This window comes from Lobosporangium transversale (assembly GCF_002105155.1).
Source record: "Lobosporangium transversale strain NRRL 3116 chromosome Unknown BCR41scaffold_2, whole genome shotgun sequence".
Classification (NCBI taxonomy): Eukaryota; Fungi; Mortierellomycota; class Mortierellomycetes; order Mortierellales; family Mortierellaceae; genus Lobosporangium; species Lobosporangium transversale.
The window spans coordinates 1,534,529-1,558,431 of NW_019028980.1; the positions used below are offsets into that span (position 1 = coordinate 1,534,529).

The 23,903-nt window shown below is 43.3% G+C and overlaps 6 protein-coding genes across 6 annotated transcripts; 4 read left to right on the forward strand and 2 right to left on the reverse strand.

Moving 5' to 3' along the window:
• Nucleotides 1–29: 29 nt before the first annotated feature.
• BCR41DRAFT_345438 (P-loop containing nucleoside triphosphate hydrolase protein) lies at nt 30–4,855 on the forward strand. The gene is made up of 10 exons (XM_022022713.1): nt 30–165; nt 331–543; nt 672–786; nt 946–2,365; nt 2,468–3,206; nt 3,345–3,482; nt 3,582–3,800; nt 3,905–4,063; nt 4,188–4,330; nt 4,459–4,855. Exons 1-10 carry the CDS (start codon nt 52–54, stop codon nt 4,655–4,657), a joined length of 3,459 nt encoding a protein of 1,152 aa, XP_021886186.1. The 5' UTR covers nt 30–51; the 3' UTR covers nt 4,658–4,855.
• Nucleotides 4,856–6,111: 1,256 nt separating this feature from the next.
• BCR41DRAFT_345440 (hypothetical protein) lies at nt 6,112–6,670 on the reverse strand. The gene has a single exon (XM_022022714.1). It carries the CDS (start codon nt 6,583–6,585, stop codon nt 6,337–6,339), a length of 249 nt encoding a protein of 82 aa, XP_021886187.1. The 5' UTR covers nt 6,586–6,670; the 3' UTR covers nt 6,112–6,336.
• Nucleotides 6,671–6,710: 40 nt separating this feature from the next.
• Nucleotides 6,711–9,077, forward strand: BCR41DRAFT_75255 (hypothetical protein). The gene is made up of 2 exons (XM_022031010.1): nt 6,711–7,684; nt 8,404–9,077. The coding sequence occupies exons 1-2, from the start codon at nt 6,835–6,837 to the stop codon at nt 8,904–8,906; spliced, it is 1,353 nt and encodes a 450-aa protein (XP_021886188.1). The 5' UTR covers nt 6,711–6,834; the 3' UTR covers nt 8,907–9,077.
• Nucleotides 9,078–13,390: 4,313 nt separating this feature from the next.
• BCR41DRAFT_297197 (hypothetical protein) lies at nt 13,391–13,624 on the forward strand (the record flags this gene model as incomplete). The annotated part of the gene is made up of 1 exon (XM_022020450.1): nt 13,391–13,624. A coding segment is annotated over one exon (234 nt), but the record flags the coding sequence as incomplete, so codon positions are not given.
• Nucleotides 13,625–16,145: 2,521 nt separating this feature from the next.
• Nucleotides 16,146–19,251, forward strand: BCR41DRAFT_418570 (hypothetical protein). Its single transcript, XM_022029640.1, has 3 exons — nt 16,146–18,170; nt 18,287–18,898; nt 19,033–19,251. Exons 1-3 carry the CDS (start codon nt 16,182–16,184, stop codon nt 19,144–19,146), a joined length of 2,715 nt encoding a protein of 904 aa, XP_021886190.1. The 5' UTR covers nt 16,146–16,181; the 3' UTR covers nt 19,147–19,251.
• A 287-nt stretch (nt 19,252–19,538) lies between these two features.
• On the reverse strand, nt 19,539–23,845 carry BCR41DRAFT_418571 (hypothetical protein). Its single transcript, XM_022029641.1, has 6 exons — nt 23,529–23,845; nt 21,555–23,396; nt 21,262–21,384; nt 20,977–21,132; nt 20,554–20,772; nt 19,539–20,445 (listed from the first exon to the last, which is right to left on the reverse strand). The coding sequence occupies exons 1-6, from the start codon at nt 23,586–23,588 to the stop codon at nt 19,582–19,584; spliced, it is 3,264 nt and encodes a 1,087-aa protein (XP_021886191.1). The 5' UTR covers nt 23,589–23,845; the 3' UTR covers nt 19,539–19,581.
• Between the last annotated feature and the right edge of the window lie 58 nt (nt 23,846–23,903).

Below are 23,903 nucleotides of genomic sequence, written 5' to 3' on the forward strand. Positions count from 1 at the left end.
TCTGAAGAAGAAACAGGGGCCTGCAGTAACCTGAACCTGTTCTTCAATAGCATGACAGAATCAAAGAAACGACGAATCATTGAAGAGGAAGAAGAAGAAGAAATTCATGCAGGACATCAGGCACGAAATGGAGGAGCCAAGGCTCTAAAATTAGCAAAGAACAAGGTATTGCTTATTAACAACATTTTTATTTTTTATTTGTTTGTTTGCCACCAAAAAAAAAAAAAATTTATTGTTGCTTCCTGACAGCAACCATGAAGGATTGAAACATTAACTAATTGAATCATTGATGAATTTGGATTAATTCGTATTTTTTTTTTGGATGTCAAGAGATCGAAGCATGAAGAATCTGAGGAAGAACGAGAACAAACCATAGACGAGGATGAAGAGGAAACCTCGTTTCGTGAAGAACCTGAAGGTGAAGGTTGGGTCAATGATGATGAACAGGAAAGAGGTCTACCTGCTGTAGTGGATGATGTGACCTGGAGACAGCGCGCGGACCTTGAGTTCGAGAAATCGAAATCACAGCGTGGCCGCCAAGGGGTAAGATCAAAATTGATAATCCGAGCAATTATTGCAAAAAAAAAAAAAAAAAAAAAGTTAAAGCAAGTATACTAACCAACATTTGCTTTTTTTTTCTTTTTTTCTTTTTCTTTAACAAAAATATCTAGACGGTCGCAGAAATGGGTGTCATTGAAATAATTGAAATGTTTGACTTCATGTGTCACCGACACCTCAAAGTTCCCTTTGGACCGAAGATCAATTTCATCATCGGACACAACGGAAGTAAGTTGAAAAAAAAAAAAAAAAAAAAAAAAAAAGACAGAGGTCGACTCTATCATCATCAGAACAAGGAGATTAAGATGAAATGTCACATTGGATAAAGCATGGGATATAGGGTATAAGGAAATTTAAAAAAGTAATTTGTACGTCTATTGATGCTAGGTGGAAAGAGCGCTATTTTAACCGCGATCATGGTCTGCTTGGGTGGGAAGGCAAACGCCACAAACCGTGCCCAGAGTCTCAAAGCTCTTATTCGAGAGGGGGCTAGTCAGACGGAGGTTAGGCTGCAATTGCGTAATAGAGGACCTGATGCATTCAAACCAGAGATCTATGGAGAGAGTATCATCATTGAGCGTCGCATATCTAAGGATGGTGCCTCTGGGTATAAGATCAAATCATCCAAAGGAAAGACGATTTCAACGAAACGAGATGAACTTGCGGCTATGTGCGATCACATGAACATTCAGGTTGACAATCCCATGAACGTCCTTTCTCAGGATACTGCCCGTCAGTTTTTGCAGTCTTCGACAGGCGAGGAAAAGTACAAGTTCTTTTCTCGAGGAACTCAGCTCACTCAACTCAGTATTGACTATGAGATTATTCGTGAGTGCATTGATACTATGCAAAGTACTCTCAAGACTAAGACCGAAATCTTACCAGAATTATATGAGATGGCTAAAGCAGCACAGGCTCGCTTCAAGGACAGTCAACAGGCTGCTACACTTGAGCTCAAGGTCGAGGATCTTAAGAACCAGGTTGCTTGGGCTCAGATTGAGGAACTAGAGAAGGGAGTGAAACAGATGGAGAAAGAGCTCAATACGCTGATGGCCAAAATTCCAGCCATCGAAAAAAAGCATGCACAAGAGCAGGCGATAATTACGGAAATTGACAGGAAAATCCAAGAGCTAGAAAGCAATGCAGATGAACATGCTAGTTCGAATGCGCCAACACATGAGCGGAAGAAACAGCTGGAACAGGAATTGCGGGCGAAACGCGACGAGCTAAAGGGATATCAAGATGAAGAGAGGACAGTAAACGAGGAGATTAAGTCATTGAAGGAGCAAATCCGGAATTTTGACCAAAAGATTGAGCAAGAAATGAAAAAGATTCAGAAACAGTCGCGTCGTGCTGAGGTTGAGGGCAAGATCCAACTGTTAACTGAGCAGATTGAAGCTAGCAAAAGGCAGTTGGCGGAGACGAGAGAAAACTATTCAGTTTTGGATCAGCAGGTTCAACAGAGCAACGAGCGTTTGGAACAGAGCAACGGCGCTGCAAAAAAAATTAAGATGGATCTCAACGAGGCAAAGGATCGTATCAGACAAATCAATGATCAAAAGCAAAATTCTTTGAAGGCCTTTGGTTCAACGGTTCCTGAAGTGCTAGAGTCGATCCAGGAGGTCACAAGAAGGGGAGGGTGGAGGGGAGAGCCGCCTGTAGGACCATTAGGTCATCACGTCAAACTTCGTGATCAACAATGGGCACCCACTATAGAGTCCGCACTCGGAAATGTGCTGAATGCGTTCGCTGTCACTACTGATGCTGATAGAAATACATTGTTTGGCATTCTCAAAAGACACAGATGGTGAGTAGATATTTGAGTTTTTTTTTTTATATAATCGGATATGTTGTGGATTTGGCTTTCTTACTAAACCCGTTTTTTTTTTTTTTGCTTTTTTTTCTTTAGTAATTCGGATATCCTGCTCACAAGGAAAATCATTTTTGATTACAGTGATAAAGAACCATCGAGCAGGTTTTTGACTATTAATCGAGTACTGGAGTTTGATAATGAATGGGTGCGCCGATTGTTGATCGATAAAAATGGGATTGAATCAACCATTCTGATCGAGAAACGTGAGGATGCTGACCGTGTAACGAGTTCAGGACCACATGGAGGTTTCCCAGACAAAGTCACTCAATGTTTTACCATGAATTTGATGCGTGTCGGAGATCGCCAGGGTGGTGCTGCCAGTATTATGATGGCCAAATACCGTGGACCACCTCGGTTGAGTCAAAATGTGGATCAGGAGCTTCAGGAACACGAGGGCACCATTCGTCGACTGGAAGATTCCCTTCGATATCGCATTCGAGAGAGTCAAGAACTTTTGAGTGATGTGGAAAACAAGGATCGCGAAAGAATTCAGGCTAAAAGACAATTATCCACCTTGGAAAAGGAAATCCGGCTGAAAACAAGAGCAATTGAAGATTTACGCGACAGTTTACAAGAGGATGAACCAGCTAATATTCAAGCGTATGAAGAGTCGAAGCAGCAAGCTTTGGAGCGAATCGAGGCTATGAAGACGCAATATGAGCCCATCGCGCTACATAAGCAAGCTATCACTGAGTCTATGGAGCCCATCAGACAGCAGGTGATGGAGTTGAATGAGCTGATCAGAAATCATGAATCTAAGGCATCAAAGATACGAGTAAGTTAATATTGATGTTTTTTTTTTTTTTTCTTTTTTCTTTTTTTTTTTTTTTTTCCTGCATTATATAAATATCCTATTAACAATTGAACCTTTATTTTATTTTATTTTATTTTATTTTATTTTTTAATAAACTAGAATGAGCTGGATAAACTAGCTATGGAAAAAGAAGAGTACCTACGTCGAATCGAACACTGGGATAAAAAACTTCGTGAAGGAAGCGAGGCGGTTCGTATCGCCGAAATAGAGCTTCAGAATAAGAGCAAAAACTTGGAGGTAATGACTGGCCTAAACGTTTTTTATTTTTTTCTTTTCTCTGTTTAATGTCTTGTGGATGTTGACAGGGAAACTATTCATTGCTGATATATTGTTTAGGTGTCGACTGAGAAAGCAAGACGGTACTGTGAACGAGTGAAAGTGACTAATACGATACCCCAATTGGAACGTGAGATTAAGAGTCTTCAGGAGCGTCTTAAGGAGCAAGAAGCCCAGCGCGGCTGTACACTGGAGGAGATTGCGATCGATATGAAGCGCAAGCAGGATGAATATAAATCCGCCAAACTTGCTATTCACCAGTTGGCACAACTTGTTTCGGTAAGGGCCACATTGCCCTAAAAAAGGTGTCTATCAACCTGAAAATGCCATCTAAGCATTCTAAGCATATATTTTTACTTTGATTTTGTTTTTTATTTTTGTAGCACTTGAAATCGACACTTCATCAACGTCTGTCACGTTGGCGTGAGTTTCGGTCACAGATGTCACTACGATCCAAGATCAACTTTTCTCTGCAGCTTTCGCAGCGAGGGTATTCTGGTGACCTTGAGTTCCACCACCAGGAAAAGTCACTTACTATTCGTGTAAGTCTAGGAAGACCCTGATATCCTTGTTTCTGATATTTAGCAAAATAGAATGAATTGACTAATGGTATGCGTACGATCACTTTTTTTAAAAAAAAAAAAAAAAAAAAAAAAAAAAAAAAAGGTTGAAACGGAGGATCAACGATCAGGCAAGGCAGGTATTGCAAGAGATAAGGATCCAAAGTCACTTTCGGGTGGAGAGAAATCCTTTTCGACCATTTGCTTACTTTTGGCCCTCTGGGACTCAATGTCAAGCTCGATTCGATGGTAAGAAGCATGCATTTGAAATCACTAAAAAAAAAAAAAAAAAAAAAAAAGAGCATAATTACGGATTTCTAGTGAGCTGACTTGTTTCTTATTTTTTGTATCTTTTTTTCGAATGGGATGGATATTAGCTTGGATGAGTTTGACGTATTTATGGATGCAGTGAACCGTCGTATCAGTATGAAGATGCTGATTGATACAGCTCGCGAATCGGATGGGGTGCAGTACATCTTGATTACACCACAAGATGCTAGCAGCGTATCGCCAGGGCCCGATGTGCGGGTTCATCGGTTGCATGATCCAGAGCGTAACCAACAGACGATAATGTAGCGTTGTTTTCCCGATACACTAAAACTATTTGTACTTGTAGTCTCGTAGTAAATCTCCCCTTGTTAATTTTGTTTGTATTTCTAATTTGGACAACGTGTGGTTCCTCATGTTTTCTGAATGTGCCTTTAAAAAAAAAGGTGAGCAGACCCTGAATATCAGATAAATCAGAGCGAGTCCACGGGTACAAAAGGAAAAAAATAAAAAAAAAAAAAGCGGAAAGGGAGTGTGGAGGAAAGAATATAAATATGCCGTATACATGTGGAGTGTAGAGCGGCAGCATACGATATTCACATGCTTGGGAATGTGTATGTTAATGAGAAGTGAAGTGGTGAAGTGAAGTGAGGGTTGATGTCATGGACAACTAAAAAAGTGCAGTAGCAGTCTAAAGTGGTCCATGCTTCCTATAAACATTTTTCACATTGGAAGGCGTAATGCGTCATGGCATGGTACAATTCTCATTCACACATTCATGCCCAGTATTGAATAGTATTTGGGGAGCATTGGCATTATTTATATCTTTGTTTTCAACGGTTAGGGTCCCTGAACTATTGACTTGTCACTTTCCCTCCCCTTTCTTTCCTTCCATCTCTCTCTCTCTCTTCCCTCTCTCTCCCTTTCTTTTTTTTTTTTTTTTTTTTTTTTTTTTTCCCTTCAGACAAACATACAAATATCCATCCGCACAAATTGTCCTTGCAGGCACAAGCAAACATTCTTTACTCTTACCCTCCTTCTTTGCATTCTGCCCTCAATCATAATTATCATACCCTCTATCTTTCACCCTCTTCTCTTCCCCCTAAGGTCGTCTTTAAATCTCAGGCACAGGCACAGGCACAGAGGCAATAAATTACAGCTACAAGCACAAGTAATAGATTCAGGTACAGCAAAGCACACATGAGCATATCGATCCTCGATAACCACTTGCTACCCTGACAAGGCTATAGGCAGCTCCTATTGCAGCATGCAATTATGCACCTCTATTCGCTTCTCCCTCTTTATAATGCCTTGAAAGTCGTTTTTCTTCAAACTTTGATCAACATGGGAGCACACAGCACATCATACAAGCACACAATATGACGCTTTCTCGGAATTTCATCTATCCATTTTCAGCTTCTTATGATAAAGATCCACAGACCGAATGAGAAGCCCACAAATTGACTGGTTATATTTATCAGCAATATACAATCAGTTGATAAAGGCAGCATTCTTGTACCCGAATCAATCAAAATTGCATTCTTATTATTATATTACTATTGTATTTCATTCGCTTCGGTGGCAGCAGCGACATGACAGCAGGGCTATACCGATCATACCTGGGTCCCTATTCGGATCGTGGGCAGAGCTTTTGTCAACAAACCTGTTGATTTTTTTTTTTTTATTTTTTTTTTTTTTTTTCTTCGTGTTTGTTTACATTCTGATCAAATGGCATTACTCCTTTTGCTTTTTGAAAGTGACCACACCATGCGTGCAGCGGTACATCCATTCATCCCTTTACCTCCCAAAAGCACCCAATGACCCTGTGCCTAGCGGTAATATGTGATCTGTTTACTTTCAATTGAGTATAGACATAGTATTTTTCGCGTTTTCAAAGATATACAAAACACGCGGTTGAAATGGCATGACAAATCATAACATGATGGCAAATAGGACGACCTCATGCTATGCGAGAGAACACCATTCTCTCAAAAGCTCGAACACGTATCTTTATATTTACAGTGTGCCTTCATTCTGCTTACAATGAAGCGATAAGGATTGAGTATTGGTGGTAATAATGAGGATGTTATTGCGATGGTGCTTTTCTCGCCCATGTCCCTGTTGGCCAATGCCCCTCTTCTTTTCTTAGACAAAAAAGGAGGGGAGACAAGGATGAGAGGAAGAGGAACTTGAACGAGATAGTGCACTGACACAGAAAAGACAATGGCGATAGTCATTTGTCAAATATCCCTTATTTCAAACAAGTTAACCCTGAAATTGACGTGTATTTGGTCAGGGCTCGTTGTCCTAGGCCGGACTAACAGTATACCCTAACTTATTTTTTTTTTTTTTTATTAATTGGACTGTTTCATAGGAGCGCATTTTTGGCGACGTAAAGGTCTACATTACGGCCACGGGCTGAATACATTTACACACCATTATTCTAAAACTAAAAGGCAGAAAGTACAACTTACATCCAACAATACATGATGGCATCAATATGTTCAGAGTCTGGCACAATTCATGGTTCGTCGGGGGCCCAGGAGTCTAATCGTTCATTGCAGGAAAGCCAACTATGTGTTCCAACTCGGACTGGCTTTGAAGAAAACGTTGAAGAGAGAAAGAGGTCCCAGATACCAGAAGAGAATGGTAATTCTAGCCTCATTCAAGCACGGCTTGCTCAAGGGAAGCAACATCAACATCAAGTGGAATATCAGCAGTGCCAACAACAACAGCCGTCTAATCAAGAATTAGAGTTAATGGACATTACGGGTTCACATGCGTTACAGCCAAACTCTTTATCGGCCCCAACATCCTTCGGTACCACGACACCACCCTGCCTTTTGCCGCCGCTCACTGACAACATTAATAATGGCAAATGGGTTCCAGCCCTAGATCTTTCACGGCATCCCTGTCATGATCAAGAACTTTTACCTTACTGCTTCGATCAGTCCTCTATTCAAAACCTAGACAATCCTCTCGACTTCCACGCTCCAACTTCCTCTCCTTTTCCCTCGGGCTTCCAATCTGCCCATTCATTATCTAGGTCTGTTCCGATCCCTCAACTGCCTTGTTCTGCAGAATGTTTGGTCGAACCATCTCCTTTTTTTTGTTCTGTACCTTGCTCTCCAATCCACCTTTCTCCCAAACATCCTCTTTCTCCTCTCTTTCCTCATCCTCATCCTTCTCCTTCTACTTGTGCCCCCTCACCTCTTCTTCCTTCAACTCCTGCTCACCCTATCGCCTTTTCACAGTGCTTGCCACAACCCACATCTCTGAGTTCACTCGACCTTCCTGATAGCGCAAAACTTGTAGGCGTTTGCATCAACACCCAAGGTAAGACGAGTAAACAAATCAAGAGCCGTCATAGGTCTTATAAAAAATGGCAGCAAACAAAAAGAAGAGAAAAAACTACAATGCTGCCCCTCTGGCAGGTAAATCACAGGAACGGCTATAACAGGCCCTTCAACGAAGGTTGTCTAATTCATAACCAGTTTGTTTCTTTGGTGATTATTTTGTTTCGGCGGTATCGTTTTTTGCGAATGTAGAAAACGTTGTCCACCATATCAGTAAACAAAGAAAAGCGTTTGAGGTGGCCATCTCTTCTGTTCTTTAAGTGAAAAAAAAAAAAAAAAAAAAAAAAAAAAAAAAAAAAAAAAAGCATCAACAGCAACTTCATTCTCTTCCAAAACCTTTTTAAGTGAGAATACATCGATATTCTCTATTATTAATATGACTTCGGACTTGAGATACGTAGTAGTTTCTTTGATTCCATTGTCTTTACGTTAGACCGTTGATTCTTTGTTTTCTGGGAATTGACCTAAAGAAGGAAGATTTAAGAAATAACGGAGGCAGAAATTAGTCTCATGTAGTCCTTTGTCCCTAACTTTGGCCTTTATTCAAAACTCAAATGTGGTGGACACCCGAGGGAGGCAGATAGAAAGAGTTTGTTTTCATTGATCACCCAGCCATGCTTCATATACCATTCCTAGTCCTTTGGACGTTCGTGTTCTCTTTCTTATGCCCTCAATCACTTTTTTTCCTTCACGTCGTAGGTAACTTGATATCTGTTGGAGCGACTGTGTCTGCAGAGCCATCTTCAAACTTTTTAGGCCCCGATATCCGATCGAGCACTTTCACTGTCAATAGTCCTAGTTTAGGCTTTGGATCAGGTTCAGATCCAGGCACAGATTCGGACTCGCATTGCACCTTCTCGATCGCATCACAGTTAGACACACATCCATTACCAACCACACTTCACTACTGCCCCTCTGTATCCGGTATTCAATCACCACAACCACGCGAGCGACCGCTCTCTTCCATTTCCGAACATTCCATAATCCCAGCATTACTACCAGCCCCCTTGTCTTCATTCTCAATCGGGCCATGTCCAAGTCAATCGAATGAGTCTTTTTGTCCATCGCATTCGCGTCGTCATTCCAGCTTAACTAATCCGATAGTGGGCATTTACGAGTCAGCTTCTCAGACAATTAGTAAGGGATTTCATTATTTCCTTTTTCTTCCCTCTTTTGTACTTTTGTTTCCATGCAGATTATAAAAAGTGGATATTTATAAACAAGAGTTGCATTGTTGTCCATCCTTCACTTCCTTGGTGACTAAATCGCTCGTTCTCATCTACTTTTGTCTGTTCTATTTCCTTCTTGATCCTTCACTGCCATTTGTCCCACTGGAACCCTGCACTGTGCCTTCCTTGTTGCTCGACTAATTGCCATGCGGACGCAATAATGTTACATATGCCCAACACATAACTTTCCTACTAACTATCGTCCTCAATCCTTTGCATGTCTCATGCTCCACCTTTAACTCCTTCGTTTCCTGATTCCAGCATCAACAAACCAGTTGAACTGCGGTTCGGTTGATCAAGGTTCTTTTTCTCCGACAGCAGCATATCATCACCGTTCACAATCATCCCCTATACCGCACAGGGCACCTGTTGAAACAGCAGTTTCCTTTACCACGACAGATATTAATTCAGGTGAATCTCTTTCAGACAAGCCATCCCATTACAGGCATAGCTACCACAGCAACGGCATCAATAATAACAATAACAACTTATATAGTTATCGCCGCCATCAACAGTTTGTCCAAGACCAAAACGAGGCTTCATCTATTTTTGGGACTGAAATTCAACCCCTGCGGTTCCTTTCTCAAGACGACAACAACAACAATAGCAGCGACGGTAGTCTCATTACCACACCGGAACTCCAAGCTCAAGTGCTGAGTTCACTTGATTTCCTAGAGTTCCTAGAGACTTGCCTCCTCTCTGATCAGGAGGCTAAAGCTCTCTGCAAAAGACGCAAGAGGCCACAAAGTTGGGTTGCGATTAAGAATTTTGTGAGCCACCGACTCCTAGGATTGTCCAAAGCTAACAGAGATAAGAACAAGAATAACAATAACAATAACAATAGCAATAGCATCGAGAGCAGCAATCGCAGAAATAGCAACAGCGGTAGTAACGAACAGCTACGAGGAGATCAGCAACAACACATTGATCTCCATCGTAATAGACATAGTGCACCATTAATTGATTCTTCGACTTTATCATCTGCATCTGCACCGTCAATTCCAATTATTCGATCAGCTCCGCTCGGCCTCTCTCCTCATTCAAGCTCATCTGCTCCACCTGTGCCTTGTCCTATCTCCTTAAGGAGCCCTCCCTTGGTAAGTCATATAATGACAATAATGACATCAAAAGCAAACAAAAAACAGTCCCGCTGGAGTGCATGATGGTATGGGTGTGTATGTGAGAAGAAAGAGAAAGAGAAAGAGGAATCCATGCTTCAGGGCAAGTGAGACAGTGGTGCAATGCAATGTAGCTTCCCTCTTTCATCCAGGACGACGACGTGCTGTAGACTGTCAAAGAATGGAAGAGCCCAATCCGGAGAATTGTCTCACTTTGGGTCTGTGCATCACCAGCACGAATATAAACATGGCTCTTTCAATACACAAAAGAGAGCATTTGCTCAATTATTAATATTCTGTTTTGAGAGTTGCGTGCCTGACTTTTTCGTTCATGTTGTTAACCATGTTTAGTTTTTCTTTGTTCTGACCTCATATAAAACAATACTTGCAGATCCGTGCTCAAACCATCCGCGACATTCAAGGACGCACAACCATTTCTCGGCAAGAAAACAGTTGCACTCGCGGGGGCAGGAGCGTTGACGATCGAAACACATGCCCTTCTGAACATCAACACGCGTCTGAATCCAATATAAGGGCTCGCATCTCCACAGCAGCTCCTGCGTCTTCCTCTTTTGCATCTCTTTCTTCTCATCATTCCTCCTACAGTCATACTTCGTCCTCTTCTTTCATTCCACTTTCTAACGTCAGCAGAGATACAACCCCTGAAACTGGTATTGCTTATTCCAGCAGCATTAATAACACCAATAGCAACGTTAATAGCAATAGACCTCGTACGGTGTACAGTCATTCATCTCCTCTCTTTCCTTTCTTCATCAAGTCAACTCCCTCCACTCGCTTCAGTAACCCTATAGCAGCCTATTCCAGAATACATTCTCATCTACATTCCTCAACATCAGTTGCATCTACCGTTTCATCTTATACAACATCTTCTAACAATAATAGTACTATCCATCGTTATCAACACCGCCAACACCATCTCATCCCCCATACTCGTCCATCTTCAGCCATGTCAAATTATACTTCTCCCTCAATGAGTTCATTAGCCTCCAGCTCAAATATATCTTATTCCTCCTCCTCCTCATCATCCACTGGTGCATCGGCGTATACTATCATACCAAGGACTTCATCCAAAAAACCAACCGGGGGTCAACACCCTCTTGCCATTGTATCCACATTTGATTCTGATCTAGACTCAATTGCCACCACAGAAGCATTCGACACAACCGAAATTGATCTTCGGTACCAACGGAAAGATATCTATCGGTGTGACCACTCAGCAGTACCTACTGCAATCATTGCAACAGAGACTGCCAACTTTACGTCAGATAACGATACTGAAAAGACTATTAGTAGCGAACTAAGCTACGAAGATATGATCTCAACCAATGGATTGCCTCGACCATTAGACAGCAAACAGCGTGATTTAAGCATTTTGAAGAGCTCTATTAAATCCGGATCCCCTCAGGTTCACATGCTGCAAATCAAGCCAGGTATGAATGCAGATGCTGGTGGAGCACAAAATCAAAATGCAAGATTACACAACAACCATAATTGTTATTCTCATGGGAATTTTTTGATGGAGCATGAGTGGAATAGTGTGGATATTGCATCAGACAGAAATCAACCAGTTTCATCCTTGACAACATCTCATTTAGGAATGCAAGAGCCTTCTGTAAGGCCTGTATCACATTCACAATCACATTCACAGTCAATATTATGCTCTCATCCTCCCTTACATATTGAGCCCGCGACCTCTGTGAGCATATCAGCTAATCTGTCTCCACCCAAACGAGAGATTGAAAAATGGATGTCCTCATCATCCGGTCAACGTCAGCCTCGGGATGCAGTACAACATGGGCAACCAAAGCTGCGAGAATCGCATTCACGATTTCATGTTATTTCCAGGTTGCTAAAACAGCGTTCCTTTAATTTCTCATCCTCATCTTCTCTTTCCTCCTCAGGTAACCCAGGCTCATTACAGCAGAACAATACAGTCAATACTACGGCCCCTGAAGTATCAGGATGTATTTCAAGGCATGGACCTTCCGGACCCGTCTCAGAATCAGGAATACATGGCAGCATATCTCGAGCTACAGCCTGTGATATTCCACGATCCGTTGGACCGCCTGATCCAATCCCACCACATTACCAACACCTCCAGAACCGAAACGACAGGCGATCGAGCATATTCCGGAGGAGGTCTCATGGGGGGGAACTGGACCGATTCCCTACTGGCTGGATCGTTTCCGAAGGAGATAACATCTCTTCTACAGTAGTGAATAGGGCAGCTACGGATAGTAATAATCGGCAGCCATCCCTTGAAGCGCTTCGACCCCCCATTCCTCGGCGACATGCCTCCTTGGGCGTGCAGCCTAGCAATTCATCCATGTGGGGCCGTTTGCTAACGTCGATTTTCCCGCCCTCTGGATCTGGCAATGTGAGTGGACAGCACTTCCGCCAAGAGAACTCAGGGCAGAATGCCACTGAGGGAAGCATTGTGGATTTCTACTTGCAACAACAGGGTCTCTTGCCGTCACATACTAGGGCTCAGCATCAACAGCAAAATCAACAGCGGTGCTCTGCTGCTCATCAGCACCCAACATATCGGCAGCAACTATATTTCTACGTGGATGAAGCTCTTGATGGTCTTGCAAGTGGCGGAACAACAGACTCTGACAACAGTTTCTCAAATGATGAGGACTTTGGTCGAAGACGTTCCTCATCCGAAGAGAGCACCGACCATGAGGATGCACCATCGTTTTTCCCAGATTATGGTCGTTATCAACATCACCTTACTACTGATGTCAACCTTCAAAACGAGCTTGCATATGAGGACAGGAGTGAAAGAATCGAGTTAATGCTTGACTCACCACATGATACTAGTGCCACGGCTATGTCTCCTCAAGCGACAGGCACGAGCACAAGTACAGGCGAAGGTTCTGGAGGCTCACTCATCTCGAGGACCACACCAACGTTGGTAGGAGAGGGTGGAAATATCCCAGCATCCCGTTTGGCTTTGACTTCCCCTCCTTCATATTGGGAGGCAGCGATCAAATACCAGGGCTTCCCCACGATTGAACCCCGCCCAGAACAGGGTCAGGAACCCTTGCCTCGATATACATGCTCGGTTTTCCGTGAGGGATGTGTTAACCGCAAGACCGAACTTGTTGGCAATTGGCGACCATATCGTCGTCCTTGGAAGTATGTATACGTCTCTCTTTTTTTATTTTATTTTATTTTATTAAAAAAAAAATACATCAGTAATCTAATCTATAAATCTATAACCAAATCCCGTTTGACAGGAGAACATTTGCACATTTACGAGGAACAGCACTTCGGCTATACGCTGTAGATGCAGAAGATGTGCCTCGGTTGCATGTTCGCAATATTAGTCTGCAGCTCGCCAAGTGTGAGTTGGCAATGGACTATAAGCAACGACCGAACGTGGTTCGAATTCAAGCTTGCGACCGTACAATATTGCTCGAATGCAAAGACCGAGTCGATGCGTTGACCTGGCTCGAACACCTGCAGGCAGCTGTCAACATTGCTACGAGCCTTGAGGAGCGCTCCATGCCCAGGTTCTACACCTTACCTAGAACTCACCATCTCCGCCTTGGTACAGGCTCACACCCCGCTACGAACCCTTCGACGTCATCGTCGAGTCAACGCCAGTCGTCGAATGGTGATAGCAACGGCAATAGTTCTCAAAATCAACAACAAGCGCAGCAGGAGCAACAACAGCCGCAGCCACAGCCACAGCCACAACACCAACAACAACAACAACAGCAACAACAACAGATACAGCAGCGAGGAGGAAGAGAAGAAGAAGGGCAGCAGCAGAGACAGCGACAGGTACCAACCTCGGCCCCAAGTGAACAGACTACCTCGAGACCGAGACCATCGACTTGTCGTGAGCGACAGATGTCATTCGAACGCACACCAAGGCCATCGCAGCGCCAACGGCATGCATCGATGGACCAGGTACCATCAGCATCACCATCTTCTTCATCTACAGGAGCTGCTACTCCGAACCCATTCCAGCAACTACAACAAGTTCTTCAGAATCAGCAAGAGCAAATCTTGATGATTCAGGCCCGCGTTCAGAGAGAACAACGGGCTCGTCAATTTGAAGTACAATCAAGCGATAATAACGAGTCACTCTCGGTGCTACCTGGATCAAGAGAGATTCTACCAGTATCATCACCTTCATCGTCTTCATCCCCATCTTCGTCAGCCTCTACATCGTCCTCACCAAGAAACGCATTTAGAAGTCGTCGCCGAACTTGCCCTCAATCATCATCTCAGTCCCCATCCCAACCCTCAACTCAGGGACGTCGTATGCGAGCCATCAGCCTGACGGCTGCAAAGGCAGCTCCTATGGTTCGTGAGCCTCAAGAAACAGATCTGATTATGAGATCCGCGCCCAACGCTCTTAGTGGAGGCAACGATAGTCGGGCTACTATTGCTGTTGTTAATAGTAGTGGCAGTGGCCATGTCAGGAATCAAGGTGGTCCGAGCTCTAATTTGAATTCTTCTGGCAATGAGAGCAATGACGGTAATGATGAGGGAATCGCTCGTAACATAGCAGAAGGGCGAGCACAGCGGTATCGGACGTCAGCTGCCGCTTCTAGCCCTGCCCTCCTCTCTTTCTCTTCCTCCAGTTCTGGCTCTAGGTCCGCACCAGCCCCAGCTTCGGCTTCCAGACAACGACATCATGCTGATCAAGAGAGGGCCAATAGAGAAAGAACGCGATTCGCCTGTGCTCAACAGCAACAACAGCTTCAGTTACTGCAGGGGTATCACGGGCAGCAGCAACAAGAACAGCGTCAGCGTCAGGAGCGGTCCAGCTGGAATAGACGATTGTTTGGTAACATGTGGGGACAACAACAGCAAGCATCAGTAGCAGCAGCATGATCAGTTAAACAACTGAACCAATTGTAAAAGTACATGTACAATTACCCCTATATCAACGTAAAAAAAACTTGATCACATTCCACGGTTGTTCGTAAAAAAAAAAAAATTCATGCTCATGTGCACAAAAGAATTGTTTAAAGTCAATAAAAATGCGGAATATCACATTACCATTACGTTTGCTAAATCGGGGGTCATTGCTTTCACTGACATAACTGTATACTCCTTAGACATGCCATGATGGCCACAAGATTGAAGCAGTCAGGTCGACTGGAGAAAAGGGGAAGTAACAATTGAAGAGAGAGTATGGAGGCAATAAAGTGAAGAGCACACTTGTTAGCGGGAAAGACGGAAAAATAAATAATAAAATATATAACATGTACATGTACCCTCAATTGTTCATGAGAGCGATGGTCCCAGACAAAGGGAAAGAGGGGAAAGAATGTGTAAGAGAGGGGGGCGGAGTGGATGGCTCATCAATTTTTCTGTTCCAACATGCATGCATACCATTAGTATGGTGATTGAAAATTGGAAGGAGATGGGTCCAAATGTAGTTAAAAATGGGACCGTTTTGATCATGGACTGCTGACCGTTGACCAGTGGAGAATCGGATCCGGGCATACGCCCAACAGTTCACGTAATCCTTAATTGCCTAATTGCGTTTCGCGTGGCGATTGAGATATGTTCCACAAGGAATAAAAGGAGACCAGTGATCATGATCATGATCATGACGACTATGATGATGAAAAGAAAAAAAAAAGAAAGAAAAGAGAAAGAATAATGGCATGCAAACTTTGCAGGATGGGAATCTCTAATTTGACTGACAATGATTTTTTATTTTTAATTGTTTTGACTGTAACAAAACGCCCAGACTGTTGGTCAAGGAAGGATGGAAGCAATGTGGGCCATGGGCTAAAAAAAAGTGTGAGCGTTGAAGTTGAAGACGGGAAGGAAAGGGACCCATCCATTGCTCACTTCGTTATGGAACAGAATAATGAAAAACCTCTTGAGTAGAGCAGACCACATTGAAAGCTCGTACATCCTATCCTTTCCTCTGACTTTCTTGCTTTCCATCGTTTTTTCTTTTTTTTTTTTTTTTTTTTCTTTTTCTTTTTTCTTTTTTCTTTTCTTCTTCTTCTTCTTTTTCTAACTGTTCATCCTTCAGCAACTGGTTTTCACTTTCCTTCCTTTGTAATTTTTTCTTTTTTTTTTTTTTTTTTTTTTTTTTTTCTTTACTTCTCATTCCATTTAAGATCACATGAACAATCGAGATCCCACCCAGGTCATCACCACCCCTCCTTCCGCTACCACTCCTTCCTCCCCTTCCTCCCCTTGTCCTTCCTCCTCTGTCCTTTCCTCGCCCAAAAACCATGCAGAGGATTCCCCCTTGACGGGTCTTTCAAAGATCAAGGCCACGGCCCTTCTGCTCAAACAAAAGGTCGCTGGTACCAGCAACAAACCTCAGAAACAACCCAACAAGATCGCACATCCATGGAGTCTCAATTCCTCTTCTCGGTCTTTTTCCTGTCCTTCTCCTACTTCTCCTCAAAGTCATCGTAGTGGAGGAGAAGAAGGAGCTATAACCCCTCAAGGTCTAAAGAAGGAATCTATAAAAGCAATGATTGTTGCGAGAGAAGATCCATCCCTGAGTTGTAATAAAATGGCTCCTTCAGGGACACAACCTGCACCAGCAGCTCAGAAACGAGATTCTGCCAGGGCAATCAGCTCTACTGCAGCTGCAGATGCAGATGCAGATGTTGGTATAACCGAGGTTCAATACTCACCCAAGCTTTCAGAGCAACAACACCAGCAAATTCATTCTCCTCCCCTTACTCCTACAGCCATTAGCGAAAGCAGAAATAACAGCAGTAGCAACAACAACGACAATGACAACAATAATAGTAGTAATAATAGTAACAATAACAACAACGATAATAATAATAATAATAATAATAATAATAATAGCAGTAGTAAGGGGGAGGAGAAAGGGGATATCAAGAATGACAACAGTGAACATATTTCCGTGGTATGCGAAAGACATCAGGATCAGCAGGACAGGAATCATTCGATCCTTACTAATCCTACTAGTCCTACTAGTCCTACAAGTCCTACAAGTCCTACTGGCTCAGATGCAGCAGGCAGGAGGTCAACAAGGAGAAGGACTACGCGTGGAGATATGCTCGCACCTAGCCAGTTTGCGCCTTCACCGTCTTCATCTACACCGTTGTTCATGAGGGCCTTTCAAAATCCAGATGCTGCCACACTCATACCCACATCCGTCAACAGTGGTAGTAGCAACAACAGCAATGACGGCGATGCCTTCAATACCCATGTTCATTCAAGCATGGTCGCTACCACACAGGATACCTCACGCTCACGCGGTAGTCGTAATTCTCGAGCAGCAGAAACAAATCAGCCTTCGGCTGTTTCACCTTCGATGCAAACTGACACAGTTAGTGTAGAAAGACCAATAGTAAAGAACGGTAACAACAAGAGTGCTACAGAACCAATGACGCCAACAACACCCACAACGCCCAAAGTGTCATCATCAGGAGGAGCAGCGACTAAAGCAAATTTGTCTGTGCTCGATCAACAAAAACAACAACAACAACAACAACAGCGACAGCAACGACCATCACATACCCCACGTCGTCATACGACCTCCACTAGCAGCCCTAGTTCGATGGCCATCGCATCATTGTTTGAAAATTCTGTACCACCATTGCCTACTCCGTCAATCAACACAGCATTACGACAGTTCCAAACCCCTAAAATCCCTGCCAACCTGGTCCAGGCCCGGATTATGCAACAAGAGGAACAGAGACGAAGGGATGAAGAATTAGCAAAGATTCCTATTACCGCTAATTTGAGAACTGTAAAGAAGATTCAGGCTGTGTTGATTGATGATGAAGAGGAACTGGCTGCTGGTGCTTCCGGTTCTGGCGCTGTCGAGAATAATGAATCAGGGACACCTCCTTCATCATCATCATCTTCATCTCCGTCTACTTCAGCGCCATCATCATTGGGTGTCAATTCCGGATTAATAACTACGCGACCCCGTTCAAAGACAGCTACTTCGAGTACTGTGATGGTGTCAACTCTCGTTGGTGGAAAGCAACGAGGGGATCGTAACCATGTTGGAACTGTAGCTATCCCTAAGAAGCTGGCTGAGCAGGTCGAGAATATTCTGGGACGCAAACTTGCAGGCAAGGGAAACGTTCTGGATGAGCGCGAAAAAGAACGCGAGGTAAGAACCTGCTCCTTATCCTTAACCCAAAAAAAAAAAAAAAAAAAAAAGTATATAAATTAAATACATTAAATAATTATTTAATAATCTTTTTTTATTATTAATTTATTAAATAGGAAGAAGAAGCCCGCAAAGCTGCAGAGCCATTGCCTCCCATTGTTCGTGGCCAGCCTCGTAAACGGGCTTTGACCTCAGCTCATATTCGAAATCTAGTCTCCTCTTGGGATCACAAAGTAGAGGAAGCTAAAGAGATTACAATGGAAGCAGAGCAGATTCGGCAATTCTTGGAGGAACGGAGTACAGCCCATGCAGAACTACCAAAGTTTTCAAAAGTGCCTCTTTCGGGAAGTGAATTGTTGAAACCTCTGCCATCGTTGCCTCCACCTCCACCGGTCATCGCTCCCTCTGGTCATTCAAAGAGCAGCAAATCTTCTTCTTCTACAACTACTAAAAAAGATCAAAGTCACAGGAGTGGACATGCTAAAACCGCTAGTGGTGGTGCATCTCCATACATGTCTTCATGTAATGGAGGTGACAGAAGTTCGTCTTCATCCTCTTCCTCCAGTCTGGATTTGAATAATAATGAATCAAACACAGCAGTAACAGTAACAGTGGCAGTAACAGAAACAGCACCAGTTACAGTACCAGTTACACCAGCCATTTTGGTGGAAGGTCAAGATATTGAAAGCGAGAAAATCTCTACCCCTGCGAGCAAACCATCTATTACAGTATGTTCTTTTTGTATATCATATTAATAACTTGGGATAACACGAATGGAGTGTGTATAATTTTGCTGTTTTGCTGTTTTGCTGTTTTGCTGATTTTTTTTTTTTTTTTTTTTTTTTCAATTTGCTTATTTTAGCTGGAATCATTGGATACCAAGAGGAGCGGTCAAGTGCTGGATAACAAGGCCGTGATCAGTCGACCACGTCGTGCTGGTGTCCGTAGAGCCACTGTGAACGCAGTAAATATGTAACGAACGAACGAACAAAGGATAAAAATCTAACGATGAATAACGATGAAAAACAATGACAACAAAGACATACATGAGCCCATTACCCCTTCCCATCCCTTCCGCAGGAAAGAAAGAAAGAAAAAAAAAAGAAAAAAGAGAAAAAAAAAAAAAAAAGACGTTGAATCAACTGGATATAGCCTTGTATTGACAATGAAATATGATATTTATGAAATAAAAAGAAAATCTTCTTTAATTTTTAAAAGAGCTACAAGTACAATGTATACAATAATAAAATATATAAAATGCAAGATGCTGTAGAGGGAAGAGGAAAAGAGGGAAGGGAAGTGGAAGGAGAGGGAAAAAAGAGTTGAGCTATAAACAATAAAGAAGGAAAAAAAAAAAAAAAAAAAAAAGGGCTAATAAAGTAGAAGATGGATAAAATAGATAACAAGGTGTCTAAGGGAAATTCAACACAACATCCCTATTGGCTTGAATCATGAACTGAGCTGGAGCAGGCGACCCTCCGGCCCCTACTCTGGGTCCAGGAGGTATAAGAGGTGTTGTCGTTGGAGATGACGATGGTGCTGATGAAACCGTCGATGTGCTTATTGTATGACTACAACCATCACTATCACTGCTGCTGCTGCTGCTGCTGCTGCTGCTGCTTGTCACTGAAGGGGATGAAGTCTGTGTTAAAGTTTCAGATGCAGATGTACTCTGAGTAACAGTACTGGTGGATGTGCAAGCCATCGTCTCTGTAGCAGGAGTAGAAGTAGAAGTAGCACCAGTAGTAGTAGCAGTAGTACTACAGCTGCTTTTAGTGAATGAGGGTTGAGGCCACGATGCGCGCATATCTTGGAATCGTCCGGGTGTGAAAGTTCCAGCGATGCCATTAGGACTGAGGCGCGCCATTAATCCATCAACGTTGACAGTCGTATTGCCATTTGAGCCTCCTCCGTTATTGCCTTCAAAAGGTAAGATGAGTCGCCCTGCTTTTGTGACCTGGACAGAGGGTGAGTGGACTTGGAAAGCACATGTCTGGTTCCATGCCATCATATTCATCTGAATCTGACCATCAAGTGTGTTCAAGTTCACGACAGCGGGTATTATGGCTGTACTGGGGGTGGGTGGGTTGGACGGGGGATAAGAGGAAGAATAAATCTGGGAGCCGGGGGAGGGAATAGAAAAGCCAATGCTTGCATGAATATCACCTTTGACGGTCGTCACTGAAAGTTGATCGCGTACAATGACAGACTTGAGCAACACTGTTGCAGGAGAATCAGATGTGTATGAAATCGATAGTGAATTTATGTTTAACGACTATTATGTAAATAAAGGCATAAAAGAGAGAGAAGTCAGTAACAACGAACTTGTAATCAAAATTAATAATAACCCCCCCCCCGCACGACATTTTTTAATAGTGCTTACCTGGATCATCATATCATGATTGCTAATGCCCTTGAATCTCCAAGTTGCGTTCCTAGGAGTGTCCGCGTTCACATTGATGAATACATCCTGTTGATCCACTTTGGCGTCCAGTGAGAGTTCTGGTTGACCAGGGACTGCTCTGGGCATCTCAATAGTCAAGATTGATGGTGAACAAAGCACAGATGAAATAAAAAAATCTCGATGATCATTGGCGATATCCTGTGGATACCAAAAAGAGAGACAAAATAAAAAGGATAGTAATGCTATTAGTATTCTCTCTCTCTCTCTTTTTTTTTTTTTTTTTTTTTTTTTTTTTTTTCAGGCTGCATGTGCCTGCTGCATGAATGTGTGTGAATGTTTTTTGTGATAAAGAGTCTCTTTTTTTTTTTTTTTTTTTTTTTTTTTTTTTTTTTTTTGACTCACATTCAACACGTATTGCACAGTGCCGTTGGCAAGAGTAGTGATTTGGAAACCAGTGAGATCTCTTCGGTCCTTCATTTTGTAAAACTGTCTTTGCAGCTTCAGCAACACACGCGTCTCATTCAGGTTTAACGAGTCCACAATGTTAATGACCCCTTTCTATTAAGTGATTGGATGATTATCAACAAAAACAAGAATGAACATTCCAGAAAAAAAGAAAAAAAAAAATTGTGAGGATGGATATTTTTTTTTTTTTTTTTTTTTTTTCGTGCAAGTACGCAAACTTACTGTGCTGGTTTGATATTCCAGAGAAAGTGCCTGAACGGTTGTGGGGTCAATAATATAGATCATAGGTTCAACAGTCTTGGGATCAATCGCTATACATGGTCGGTATTGATGAAGCAAAAAAGCCTGAGGAGAGAGAAAGAGGGGGACAAAAAGAAACAAAGAGAACATTGGTCAATCAGTCAACGCCTGCCCAGGAAGGAGTAAGAGAAACAAAAAAAAAAAAAAAAAGCTTTTTTCCCGAACAGGTTGCATTTCTTTTTTTAAGGAAAAGGGAGGAAGAAGGAGGGGCTTACCGCTGCAACTCCAAACAGGCCTAGAACGGTGAAAAGGATCAACAAGAGTACCCACCACCTGCAGCCTCCAAAGCACCACCGAAAATACCTGCGTTTTGGGACTTTGGTGTATGCTGGCCCTTCTTGAAAGGGCGGTAAGGGAGCAAGATAGTTATGCTCATCTGTCGACAGCTCAGTTCCATACACACTACCAGTCTCTCCACCAGCGGCCGTCTCACCTCCACCTCGTATTGTTGCACCTCCTGCTCTTGATCCTGCCTTGGAACGCATACCGTCCATCGCAGACGGACTAAGGTCACTCATCGACCTATTGTGTTGATTATAATCTGGGTACTGGTGGTAATTGTACTGAGGATGGTGACGGTGGCGTGAGGTTGAACGACAGCGATTAGAAGTTGAAGAAGGCATGTTTGAGTTGGGAGTGTTGGACCTTGCGTGGTAATGATACCGGCCTGATTTTGTAGAGGGTGGGCGGTAATGTCGACTCATGCTTGAGTGTGGTCGTGATGTTCCATCAAGCTCAGGATCCAGGCCTGTCACAATACCAATGGTTGACATGTTTCTCTTGTGGATTTCCTGCATCTCCATATCATGTTCGTCTGCGCTACTTGCTGTTTGCGTTTCGTAATCGGATTGTTGATGTTGTGGTTGTTGTTGTTGTTGTTGTTGCTGCTGCTGCTGCTGCTGTTGTTGTTGTTGTTGTTGTTGCTCTCGTTGTCGCTGTCGTACGTCGGCATCAGTATCAGTGTCGGTATTTGCGCCTTCGCTGTAATTGTTGCGGCGATCGACATAGATGGTCGACCTATTCCTGCGTGTACTTGTACTTGCTCGAGATCGACGTGATGAAGCCATAGATGATGGCGAAAGAGGCCTCAAGTCGGGTAGGTCGAATCGGACGACTGAGGAGTTCTTGGATCGGAAACTGGTGTCTGTGTCGATAGAGACCTTCCTGCTATGGTTTCTCCTCCGACCATAGCCATTGACTGCCGCCTCACGCTCGCGTTCGCGCGCCTCTTCCTCTTCACTGTCATCCTGGGTTTCCCAGTGTTCCGAAAGCATGCCTTCTGCGTCCAGGTCTTTTAAATCATCGATGTGTGCTTGAGCATGTCCATAATCCATTGGGATGGCAATCATGTCGCGTATTGGGCTTGTTGGACGGCTGCGCCCACGGGTATAGCTGTTCTGATTAGAGGAATAAATTGAGGAGGAAGTGGAGGGTGTAGGAGAAGGAGAGGGTGACACAGGAGATTTGGCAGAGGCTGTAGAAGACAAGGGCACCGGGGCAGCGATCCTGACGGAGCTCTGACTCCTTTGATGATTAGGGGGATGTGGTCTGAGATGGGCTGGAGACCTTGAACGTTCCATTTGATAATGGTCGTGGTTTGGATGTGGCCGATGAGTATGGATTTTCCCTGAAGATTGCCCTGGTGGAAGGTATTCACCATGTTTTTTACGGAGAGCCTCGTTGGCTTCTTCCTTCAGCCTTTGTTCCTCCCGTTCCTGCTCTTGGCGTTCCTTTTTCCGCTTTTTATTAGCTCTTAAAGTAAGCTTGCGTGAAAGTAAAGACTTTTCTTCTTCTTCTTCTTCTTCTTCTTCCTGTTGTTGTTGTTGCTGTTGCTCTTGTTGCTTTTTTTCTGCTCCATTGACAGGGGTCATAGACAGGGCTCCGGCTGTGGCAGATTTGTCATTTGAGAGTGAGGAAGCAGGGGAGCCTGTGTTGGCTGCAGAGGTGAGAGGTGTGGACGAAGAAGAAGAAGAAGAAGTTGATTTTTTGGCCCTAAGGGTTTCTGTGGATGCTTTGAGGCCAAGGGTTTGTTGAGGACGTGAGGATGGATCGTCAGCCTTTTGGGTTTGAACGTTATTGAGATTGTTAGTAATTTTATTTTTATCTTTTTCTTTATCATCTGCTTCGGATTTGGATTGAGAAAGTGGGTGCGTGCCCGATGAGCGTGGGGCCTTGAGTGCTGATCGTACCTGAGATTGTGGCTGTGAAGAAGTTCCAGGTTTGGGAAAAGAAGCTGTGGTAGTGGACATTATATTTTATTTTTCTGCTTTTTTGGGTTGATTGGACCTGTGGCGATTTCACTTCCCCTAATGGAGGCAGTGGAGGGTGGGGGATAAAAAAACAGGCGTAAAAACCGTGAGCCACTCCACTTTTGGGTTGTTTGTTCCTCTATGTGTGGGGGGGAGAAGTGTGGGAGAGGATGGGGAGAGGAGAATATGATGAAGAAAAGAAGAAGAAGTATAAGAGAAAAGAATTGAAAAGGAGGAAGAGAAAAGAGAAAGAGGAGGAGGGGTAAAGTGGAGAAAGAGGGTGGAGAAGGAGAATGTAAGAAAAAAAAAAAAAAA

Excerpts from the sequence above, each read along its gene's own strand:
- BCR41DRAFT_345438 (XM_022022713.1), top strand. The coding sequence starts at position 52 with ATGACAGAATCAAAGAAACGACGAATCATTGAAGAGGAAGAAGAAGAA. Across the intron at positions 2,366-2,467 it reads ATTCTCAAAAGACACAGATG|TAATTCGGATATCCTGCTCA; the intron begins GTGAGTAGATAT and ends TTTTTTCTTTAG. Across the intron at positions 3,207-3,344 it reads CTAAGGCATCAAAGATACGA|AATGAGCTGGATAAACTAGC; the intron begins GTAAGTTAATAT and ends TTAATAAACTAG.
- BCR41DRAFT_345440 (XM_022022714.1), bottom strand. The coding sequence starts at position 6,585 with ATGACTATCGCCATTGTCTTTTCTGTGTCAGTGCACTATCTCGTTCAA.
- BCR41DRAFT_75255 (XM_022031010.1), top strand. The coding sequence starts at position 6,835 with ATGATGGCATCAATATGTTCAGAGTCTGGCACAATTCATGGTTCGTCG. Across the intron at positions 7,685-8,403 it reads CGTTTGCATCAACACCCAAG|GTAACTTGATATCTGTTGGA; the intron begins GTAAGACGAGTA and ends TTCACGTCGTAG.
- BCR41DRAFT_418570 (XM_022029640.1), top strand. The coding sequence starts at position 16,182 with ATGAACAATCGAGATCCCACCCAGGTCATCACCACCCCTCCTTCCGCT. Across the intron at positions 18,171-18,286 it reads AGCGCGAAAAAGAACGCGAG|GAAGAAGAAGCCCGCAAAGC; the intron begins GTAAGAACCTGC and ends TTTATTAAATAG. Across the intron at positions 18,899-19,032 it reads CGAGCAAACCATCTATTACA|CTGGAATCATTGGATACCAA; the intron begins GTATGTTCTTTT and ends TGCTTATTTTAG.
- BCR41DRAFT_418571 (XM_022029641.1), bottom strand. The coding sequence starts at position 23,588 with ATGTCCACTACCACAGCTTCTTTTCCCAAACCTGGAACTTCTTCACAG. Across the intron at positions 21,385-21,554 it reads GCCTGTTTGGAGTTGCAGCG|GCTTTTTTGCTTCATCAATA; the intron begins GTAAGCCCCTCC and ends CTCTCTCCTCAG. Across the intron at positions 20,446-20,553 it reads ATCATGATATGATGATCCAG|TCGTTAAACATAAATTCACT; the intron begins GTAAGCACTATT and ends TTTACATAATAG.